Source organism: Pelecanus crispus, chromosome 12 (assembly GCF_030463565.1).
Source record: "Pelecanus crispus isolate bPelCri1 chromosome 12, bPelCri1.pri, whole genome shotgun sequence".
In the NCBI taxonomy this organism is placed as follows: domain Eukaryota; kingdom Metazoa; phylum Chordata; class Aves; order Pelecaniformes; family Pelecanidae; genus Pelecanus; species Pelecanus crispus.
The window spans coordinates 28,420,989-28,431,345 of record NC_134654.1 but is presented as its reverse complement, the minus strand read 5'-3'; the positions used below and the strand labels follow the sequence as shown (position 1 = coordinate 28,431,345).

At 60.2% G+C, this 10,357-nt stretch overlaps 1 protein-coding gene across 1 annotated transcript in view; it reads left to right on the top strand.

Annotated features, from left to right (window-relative positions):
* Positions 1–10,357, top strand: part of BAIAP2 (BAR/IMD domain containing adaptor protein 2) — a 51,299-nt gene continuing 40,942 nt past the window's right edge. The window contains exon 1 of the mRNA XM_075719516.1: positions 1–72. Coding sequence (XP_075575631.1) covers positions 1–72 — 72 coding nt within the window. The remainder of the gene's footprint in view (positions 73–10,357) is intronic.

The following is a 10,357-nucleotide window of genomic DNA, read 5'->3' as shown; positions in this document are numbered from 1 at the left end:
ATGGTGCTGCCCGGCCCGGCCGGCATGGCCCGCTCCGAGGAGGTGCACCGGCTCACCGAGAATGTCTACAAGGTGAGCCCGGGTGCGGGCCGCGGGGCTCCGCTGCGCTCTCTTTGGGGGGGGTTGGGGGTTTGGTTGGGTTTTTTTTTTTTTTTTCCTTTTTAAATTTTTTTTTCTTGCTCCCCGGGTGCGGGGGCAGCGCGGGGGGCGGGAGCGGCTGCCGGGGCCCCGCCGCTGCGGAGCCGGGAGCGAGCGAGGGGCAGCCCCGGGGCACCCGGAGCCTCTCCCCCCCCCGGAGCCCCAACCGGGCACCCCGAGCCCCCTCCCCGGGGCACCCGGAGCCCCAACCGGGCACCCGGAGCCTCTCCCCCCCCCCCCCGGGAGCCGCCGTCCCCGGGGCACCCAGAGCCCCCCCCCCCGGGGCACCCGGAGCCTCTCCCCCCCCCGGGAGCCCCCCCCCCGGGGCACCCGGAGCCTCTCCCCACCCCGGAGCCTCTCCCCCCCCGGGGCACCCGGAGCCTCTCCCCCCCCGGAGCCCCAACCGGGCACCCAGAGCCCCCTCCCCGGGGCACCCGGAGCCCCAACCGGGCACCCGGAGCCTCTCCCCCCCCCCCCGGAGCCGCCGTCCCCGGGGCACCCGGAGCCTCTCCCCCCCCGGGGCACCCGGAGCCTCTCCCCCCCCGGGGCACCCAGAGCCCCAATCGGGCACCCAGCGCCCGGAGCCCCAGTCGGGCACCCAGAGCCCCCTCCCCGGGGCACCCAGCATCCGGAGCCTTAATCGGGCACCCAGAGTCCCCCCCGGGGGGCACCCGGCACCCAGAGCCCCCTCCCTAGGGCACCCAACACCCGGAGCCCCCTCCCTGGGGCACTCAGCACCCAGACTCCCCCCTCTTGGGCACCTAGAGCAGCCCTCCCCGGCGTACTCGGCACCCGGAGCCCCCTCCCCAGGGCACCCAACACCCGGAGCCCCCCTCCACGGGGCACCCGGCACCCGGATCCCCCCCTCTTGGGCACCTAGAGCTGCCCTCCCCAGGGCACTGGGCACCCAGCACCCCTCTCCCGGGGTACCCAGCACCACCCTCCCTGCGGCACCGGGCACCCAGAGCCCCCCTCGGGCACCCAAAGCCCCCCTCGGGCACCCAGACACCCCCCCTCCCGGCGGCTGCGCTGCGGGGGCCGCAGCCTGCGTGGGAATGTGCCTTATCCCACGGGCGGGCAGTGCTGTCCCCAAATCACCTCGGTCCAGGGCTGGTGAGCCCAGCCGTGCTGTCACTTGCTTTTTCTGCAACAACTAAAAGCGTTCAGAGCCGTTTCTGTGTCTTGGTTATAGCAGGAGTTTGTGAATATCTCAATTTTTTCTTTTTTTTTTCCTTTCTGCTTGGCTCCCGGTATCATGAGAAAAATAAAATAATTTATGTGCTTTAATTTTCCTTATGAAGGAAGTGGTTTCTGCTCTGCTGGGCCCTGTGACCAAGTCTAATAAAACCTTTCTAGCCTGACATGTAATGCAGGATGTCATTTGTTAAACTGGAAAGCTTGCATGATTTCCTGCATTTTAAGTGGTTAGATGGAGTTACCTGGGAGCATTAAGCAGAAAAAAAAAAAAAAAAAACCCACCAAAACTCTGATAAAAAAAAAATTAGTACAAAAAATACCAAGGTAGTGAAGTTCTGAAGTCTTGGGTTTTGGGATCTTGGGGCATAACAGCTGTTCAGACGGAGCTAATGGCACCCAAAATCTTGGCTGCTCTGACTGTAGAGCGGGTCTGCGAATGGAGCCTTCTGGTTACGGCGTTTAACTGCAGCTGGGGCTCGGTGTCTGGGGCTCCCTTCCACCCTCGAAATGCAGCCGGTGTACCCAGGCTTGCCGCCGTGCCGGTCGCTCCCGGACCTGGGCAGAGCCCGGCACCGCGGGGCGTTCACGCGGTCGGGTCCCGGCGCGGGCGGGAGCCTTTCCCTCCCGGGGAGCCGAGCGTTTGCGGCTCGGCCGCGGGAGCTGCCCGGGCACACGGGGTGAGAGCTGCTGGAGCTCCTCGCCCGCACCGAGTGACGGTGCGGTGGGTCTGGGGACGGTTGCTGGGAACAGTTTCAGCTGGTGACTCAGTTGTTGTTCGAGGTGTGTTGTCCTCGAAGAACTGCGCTAATAGCAGGTTTGCGGAGCAGGTCACAATTTCCCCGGCAGCCCTGTAAGGAGCGTGCGGGGCGGCTCGTGGGCCGTCGCAACAACTGCGCTTAGGCGATGCTCGTTCCCCCGAGAGACGAGGAGCGAATGCAGGCTGGGCTCTTCCCGTGCCTCTGACTCTGTCATTCCCGCGCTGCACGAGCCGTGGGTCTGGAGACGGAGCAGAGCGCCCGTGGCCCGGAGCAAGCGGCAGCGCCGTCTCCATCGAAGCCTGGCTGATCTGGCTGGAGTGCAGGGGGTGCGCGGGGGCCTCTTGGCCCCTAGAGCCAGAGACGGACTCGAGAGGAGTCCAAAGGTCTCCATCAGTTAGTGAGCGCTTTAATTTCTTGGTATTTTAGTGGGAGCAGCCAGGGTGTAGGGGGTGAGGGTGTGGAGCTGGAGGCAGATCTGGTGGTTTTACCCAACATCAGCGTCTGCGCTGGGAGCTGGAGGGGGACGGTCCTGACTCCGTTTGCGGCTCCTGCACCCAACGAGGCCTTTTCTCCTCTGAAGACAAGGATGTTTTCTTGGCCTCTGGCGATGTTGCATGGGGTGCATGCAGAAACCCGGCGCTTGCCTGTTCCTTTGAGGACTTCTGCAACCTCCCGCAGCCCAGCGCGAGGGCTGGAGGCTCAGGGCCTGTGTGGTCTCTCTGCAGCTCCATAAGCTTCAGAATCTCCCAGTCCAAAACCACCCTCAGTGCTTCATGTCCCCATTGTCCAAGCATTTTTTTTTGTCCCATGCTTTTCTGGCCTGAACACCGCCGTGGTCAGGAGGAGGTGACCCCGAGGAAGGGGGATGATTCTGGGGGAGGTTTGACCCTTGCATCCTTGCAGCCACCCAACCCCACGCCGCAGAGCGGGGCTGCGGGATGGGCGGCAGCCCCACGCTTTGCTTCCAGCCGCTGCCGTCATCCTGCCGGGGGTTCCAGCAGCCGGACCGGGGGGTCGAGCCGGTTCCCTGCGAGGTCTGGAGCAGGCAGCTCTCCGCGGCTGCTCCCCGTGCCAGGCACCCTCTCCCGCGCCGGCTTTCCCGAGGCGTTCCGCTCGGGAAGCCCATTGTAATCATTTTCCAGAACCAGCGCTCGCCCTCGGAGTGACTGTGCTAATGAGATGGTGGAGGAGCTGTCAGCCGCCCCCTTGCCCATGCTGCCACTACAGGCAGCTGCCTACACATGTGTAGTAATTACAGAGGGAGACGGAGGCTGCTGGCACCTTCCGCCAACGTAATCCCACCTTCCCCACTGCTGATTCACTCGCCTGGACCCCGTCGTAGCGGCGCAGCTGCTGGGCTCCGCCGCCAGCGCCCGGGGGTGAAGCCGCTCCGGCTGCGGGTGCTCGGTGGAAGGGCAGCTCCGCGGGCTGCTCCCCGTGCCGCCGCTCGTCCCTTGCGCAGGGCGGGCTGCTTGCAGAAAGGAGGGACCGGCAGCTCGTCCTTCCCCCAGAGACAAATCTGTCTGGTTTATGACAGTTTAGATGATTGCCGTTTACAGGCTAACCTCCATTTCATTTTAAAGCTATTTCTTCGGGTGGAAGATTGTTTTGCAATGGTGCGTGAATAGCTCCGTGTTTGAAGAGGTGTTTGCTTAAAAACACCCCAAACTCGAAGCCTAATTGTCTTGCACGAATGCAGGCATAATTCCTGGTAGTCGTTTGCTACACATCAGCCGTAATAAATGTTATTGCCGGCATAACAGCCTCTTGCCTCATTATCTCCAAGTCCGGAGGGAAGGGGAGCGATTCTTGCTCAAGTGAATCACAGGGAAATTGTAGGTGGCTTGGTGTGTTTGGCGGCGGAGGGACGATGCGGTGTGACGGGAGGAAGGAGCCGGCCCCTGGAGTCAGCCTGTACCACTGCCCAATTCCACGCGCTGTGCTCTTGCTGTCTCTGCTCCCTGCGTTGGGGCTTCCCGCTCCCTGGATGTGGGAAACCCGTTGGCTGGGCGCCGGGGCTCCGAGCTGACCGGGGCGGTCGGCGGCACCGCCGCACGGCTGCGATCGACGGCAGCACCCCGCTCCTGCGGGCAGCGGGTGCCGTGCGCCTGTGTTGCGGGTCGAGCTCTGCAAAATTCCTTTCCCAGCAATAACCGCGGAGGGTGGAGGCTGGGCTTGTCCCGCAGCGAGCAGGGCCCAGGGCCGTGGTGTTTTTATCGGGCAACACGCTTTTTGCCGGTGTTGCGTCTTTGTAGGCATCTTGGCTCTGCGGCCGAGTCCGTTTGAAGCGTGGCTTCGTGCTGGTCCAGCCGCGGCGTGGTGGGCTCGGCTCCGGCGCTGCCGTGCGGCGCTGAGCTGGTGATGTGGGGCTGCCCTTGCTTTGGCTGCTCCATCCCCTCTGTGGGTGTACCGGGCTGCTGCGGGCCGGGAGAGTGGTTTCTGACCCATGCTGAGATGGTGCATCTCCAAACTGTTGGAACTTGTGGATTAAGTGTTATAAAGCAGCTCCTAACCTGCTTACGGTACCCAGGATAGCTTCCCGTGCTGCCTGCAGCTCCTGCTGATGGGGGATGCCGCTCCCAGGGACGGAGGCAGCCGCTGGCTTTGCCTTCGGCGCCTTGCTGCGCTGAGTCTGCTCGTGGCTCTTCACTCCGGTGCTGCCCGTGTTGCAGGGCAGGGTACGGCACAGGGCAGCGCACGTCAGACGCCGCCTGCGCCGAGCTCGTGGAGCCAAAGCCTGTGGCCGGGTCGAGCCCCTTGGCGCGAGGTCTGCGGGGAAGGGGCTGGGGGACTGTCCTGGCTCGGCGGCGGAGATCCCAACCCCAGAGGGCTGGGGGACGGGTCCGCCTTCGGGGCGGCTGCCGGGGGTGCTGACGAGGTGTTCCCCGGTGGGTGCTGGGGGGCTCCGTGCACCCTGCACGTCCCCGTTCCAGTTTCCTCCAAGCCCAGACCCCAATGACAAGTGGCTGGGAAGCTGCCTGGCCGAAAAGGACCTGGGGGTGTTGGTCGACAGCGGCTGAACATGAGCCAGCAGTGTGCCCAGGTGGCCAAGGCGGCCAACAGCATCCTGGCTTGTGTCAGGGGCAGTGTGGCCAGCAGGAGCAGGGAGGTGATTGTGCCCCCGTACTCGGCGCTGGTGAGGCCGCACCTGGAATGCTGTGTCCAGTTTTGGGCCCCTCAGCACAAGGAGGACATTGGGGTGCTGGAGCGTGTCCAGAGAAGGGCAGCGGAGCTGGGGCAGGGTCTGGAGCACAGGGCTGGTGGGGAGCGGCTGAGGGAGCTGGGGGTGTTCAGCCTGGAGAAGAGGAGGCTGAGGGGAGACCTCATCGCTCTGCAGCTCCTGGCAGGAGGGGGCAGGGAGGGGGTGTTGGGCTCTGCTCCCAAGGAACCAGTGCTAGGACAAGAGGAAATGGGCTCAAGATGCGCCAGGGGAGGTTTAGGTTGGAAATTAGGAAAAATTTCTTTACGGGAAGGGTGGTCAAGCATTGGAACAGGCTGCCCAGAGAGGTGGGGGAGTCACCATCCCTGGAAGCGTTCAAAAAACGGGCAGAGGTGGCACTGGGGGACATGGTTCAGTCTGGTCTACCCTTGACTGGTTTAGTGTGGACTTGGTAGTGTAGGTTAATGGTTGGACTGGATGATCTTAAAGGGCTTTTCCGACCTAAACGATTCTGATTCTATGACAAAGATGTTCAGAGCTCTAGCCTAAGTTTCTTGGTTCCCTTCATCCTCTGACATGACAGCTAGTACAAATTAAATGACTTCAGATGTGGACCCTGTTTTTTTTTCAGATTCCCTTGCTCCTGAGCACTTTCTCCAGGAAAGATTGTGCTGAGCCGTCTGGCTTTGGGGCTTTGCGAGAGCCCTAGCTGGAGGACAACAGCTCAGCCGTTCTCGCGGGCTTGGAGCGAGCTTTGGGAGCGCTCGGCGAGGTGGGCTCGCCGGCGGCGCGGGAGGGATGCAGCGCAGCAGCCGTCAGCAGCTCAGGTTGTGAAACGCTGCTGCTGCGTTGCGTGCTACGGTACGCAGAGATACCGGGGGCTTTGGCGGGATGGGGGTGTTCCCGGTGGCGGAGTTGCAAGGTGAGTGTGTTGTAAGCAATTAAAATTGGCTCCGGTAACGACTCCCAGCAGAAACTTGGCTCTTCAAGCTGTCATCTGATGGCACAGGGCAGGACGAGCCGAGATGGCGGTGGCGCTGGGGTTTGTTTGGGCGTTAAATATTAATGCAGAAATAACAAAAGCTGTTCCTGGAGCAGGCATGACCCATTTGGGAACAAAACTTCCATGTAGCTGAGCCGCTTTTGCAGCGTGACAGTGGCGTGGTGGCGAGTCCCGCGGTGCTGCCCCCTCCGATGGCGCTCGTCACGGTCACGTCCCGCTGTCACCCGTGAGGCTCCCAGGAAAGCCGTGGGTGCCAGGCAGAGCCCAGGCCACCCGTGCCGCTGCAGTCTTGCAAGGAGCCGTTGCGCCTTACTGCTGCGTATGAGTACGAGGAGAACACTAAAGTTGTTTTTTAGCTCAAAGTCCATCGCTTGCATTCGCTGAGGTGTCCAGGGCTTCCCCAGTGAGCACGACGCGGGCTGTCCCTGCAGCGGGGCGGCTGGCAGAGGAGCCCGGGACACGGCGCACGCTGCGGCGTTCGTGGTGATGCTCATCCCTTGGACAAATCCAGGAGCCTCCTCCTGCCGATCCCTGGTTGTCTGGCCCTTTACCGTGTCGCTGTGTGGAGGAGAGACTGGACACGAAGTCTGGCTGTAATTACGGCACCGTAATCAGGGCAGCACGCACGTTGCTGACGCAGCCGTGCGGGGTGAGGTCCTGTCCCACCCGTGCCGTGATGCACCGCAGCCGGCGACGCCGGTGGTGCAGAGCCCGGGTGCCCAGCAGACCGCGGCCGCTGACCCTCTCCTGCCCCAGCAGCGCGAACGAGTGCCTGCTGCTTATTTTGCTTTGCATTCAGTTTTAGGAGCTACCTGGGAGGCTGTGGGGATGGACACGGGGAGAACTGTGCAGCTTGGTTTTAATTTTTTTTTTTAAAAGCCCTTAAGGAGGTGTCGTGCAGGTCTTTCCTATGCAGGGGAAACCTCATACGACCTGAACCAGCTCCGTTGCCAGCTTGCTCTAGGAGAGGACTTGAACTTTTGCTTATGGGCTGGCTATTACAGCCTCGGAGCAGCTGCAGATCCTTGCTGTAGCATGGAGTGCACTGCGAGGGGAGACGGGGACCTTATTTTCTGTTGCCTCTTCTCCCCCTAGTTCAGCAGGACTGTGTCCTGGAGACCTCGTGCTTTGCATTAGTTTCATTTTTGGCAGCTGAATAAAGCCGTGCCAATCCCAGAGAGCTGAGTGGTATTACCCAGGGAATTTAGTGCAGTGGAACAAAGCAAAGCCCTTTCAACCTTTAGCTGCCAGTTTTTTTTTTTGTCTGTGTTTTTTCTAAACTCTGCCCAGGCGGCATGTGGAAGGCAAACAACTTGTGGGTGGTGCTGATGGAGCAAAATTTGAGGGAGTACGAGATTTGCTTCGGTTACCAGAATTTTGCTGAATATTGGCTTTGCCGTGGCGTCCTGCAAAGCTGGCTTCGCCTCGCCAGCTGGGGGGAAGCCGTGGGCCGAGGGTGGGGGGCGGCTGGGGCGTGCGCCCACCGGCGCCGCAACCCGCAGCGTCACGGGAGCAGTTACAGCACCTCGCCGGCTGACTTGGGTGTGCAAAGCGATTTGCTTCCTGAGCACGTTCCGTGCCGTAAATACGTTTATTTTTCAGTGTTTCTGCTTAGCGGCTGGTGGCTTTTCAGCTTCTCACCTGGCGGGGGATGCGAAGGTGTGTTAGTTCTGGAGTCATCTTCCCTTCCCACCCTGGGAGTGAGAAGGCAGCCTGAAAAAAGTCTATTTTTATCTCTGTTGCGAAGAGCCCTTTTCAGTGCCCTCGCCCTGCCGGGCGGTTTTTGTTGGAGTCTCCACACAACGTCTTAACAACACTTTCGGCAAACTTCCTCTTAAGGTTTCATGAATTTTATTTGGCCAGCAAAGAGTTGCCTCCCCGCCCGTCAGCTGATCAGTGGGACCCTTTCTGGGGGCTTTTTTCTCTTTATTTGTTGCTTTAAAATGGCTGTTGTTGGTCAGCGGGGGGCAGGATCCTGCCATGAGCGGTGCCAGCAGCCGCCGGGGCCGAGTCGTGCTTCGGTTCTCTCCACTTTGGGGAAGATGCGCTGAATTTCAGAAGGGGATTTCTGTGATCTGTGCAGCTGCATCCGTCCCCACAAGACCCACAGCTCGAGGGAGCAGCTCGGCTGCTTTAAGCCTTCGGGCACGGCGCTGCTCTGCATCGCTGCCATCTCGGCGTGCCGTGCCGCGGGGCCAGTGCTTGCCCGTGGCCACCGGTGCTCCTGCTCTGTGGACGGTGCCTTGTCCGCGGAACCTGTTCCATCACTTGTTTGCTGAGCTTCGTGCTTCAGGAAGATGTGTTTACATAGGCACTGCTGCAAAAATAATTTTATTTATATATACGTGTATACATACATAAACACTTACTGCACTTAACCTAGCAAACTGTTTAAAAATCCCTTCCCCGCAGAAATTCTGCCAATTTTTCTTCTGCATAAACGTTATTCAGCCTCAGACTGCTCAGGCTGAGCTTGATCATGGCAGAGGCTGTAGCCACGGCTCTGCTGGCAGCGGGGACTTGTCCCTGTCCCCGCTGTGGGCAGCGCTCCCACGCTTCCAGCCGCCTCGCGGGATAACGCAGGTGGATTTTTTTTTTTTGACCGAAGTTAAATGCGATGTGGGAAGGATGGAGCAATCCTTGTCAGCGTTAATTAACTCCTGTGCAATTGTCTCCTACAATTAGGGAAAACAACTTGCTGCATGGCTTGTTGCTACAGGTTAATTTTCTCCTTTCAAGCTGAGCGTGTTCGCTGAACTGCTCGGCGCTGCCCCAAAGCAGCTTCCATGCGCGCCGTCTTGCTGCGTAGCTTGACCTGCAGCCTTAATTAGCAGTGAAGTTTCTCGTTAGCCTCGTGCTTGCCTGGCAGATCTCTGGGAATCATCTTCTGCCCTTTGCAGGGCTGCGTGTGGTGCTGTGGGATGGACCCGAAAGCCCGGAGAGCTGCTGGGGCGGTGGGATGGGGTGGGGTGGGATGGGGGGTTTGGGGCATCGCAGGTTGGGTTGGTGCTCTGGGCTCGGAGCAGCCTTGCTGTACGCTCCTTAGGGGATCAAAAAGATTTCTCCTGCCAACAAATACCAGCACCTAGGTGATGCCCCTCCGGACAGCGTGCTTGACGCTGGTCTCCACGTCCTGTGCGGGTTCCTGCTCGCTGAAATTAGAAAATTGAGCTGGGGGAAGGCGCTGGCTGAGCATTGCACACGTGCACCCACGGAAGAAAATTAAACTGTCACACTTTCCAAAGGCCAGGCAGCAGGAACTCGGGATAAAAATGCATCAGGCAGAAAATGAGCTTTAGAGTGTTTGGCCACCTTCAGATGAGGTGACAGATGCTTAATCAGCTTATTCACCATAAGTGTCTGTCGTCTCCCCTCCCCTTCCCGGGATGGGACGCTGCCAGCAGCGTGGCATGGAGGGGTGCGGAGCCCTCGCTTCCCAGGGGGAATGCCCGTGCATCCCTGCTCAGGGTGTGCAGGCACGTTTAGGCATTAAACTTAATTTTTTTGGTGGTACCCTTGGTGGAAGGCTGTCCCTGAGGTGGGGCAGGGGCTTGGGACCAGCTCCGGGGCTGCTCCGCTGCGGCCAGGCTTGGTCCGGAGGTCAGATTCGCAGGGAGGGGGAGAATGGAGATTTTGTTGTCTCTTCCACAGCTCGGCTGGGAATCGGTGTCTGGTTTTAGAGATGCTATCGGTGCTGGGGATTGAATAGCTCTGGCAGGGGAGGGTCAGTAGCTGCTGTGCCAAACGTACAAAGAGCCGTTCTTTGTGATCCGATTATTCCTCCCCCTGCCCATGTTTAAATAAGGACCTTAAAGCGAGGGAGGAAAAGCCGTCAGACAGCGCTTCTGGTGTTCACCGACACCCTAATTTATGCCTTTGTAGGCAGGTGGAAAGTGACACCAAGTGCTTTGAGACCGAGGTGTAATTCCTTGCACGTGGCTTCAGCCGTGGCTGGCGCCAGCTCCGTGGGGACGACGGCGGCTTTGCTCTGTCTTAGCTCCTTGGTGGTTATTTTGAATACTGCTCTTCAGCCCTTTCTGCCTGTGATAGACCAAGCTGACGCTGCTCTCCGAGGCCATCCCAGGAGCACGGACGTCACCA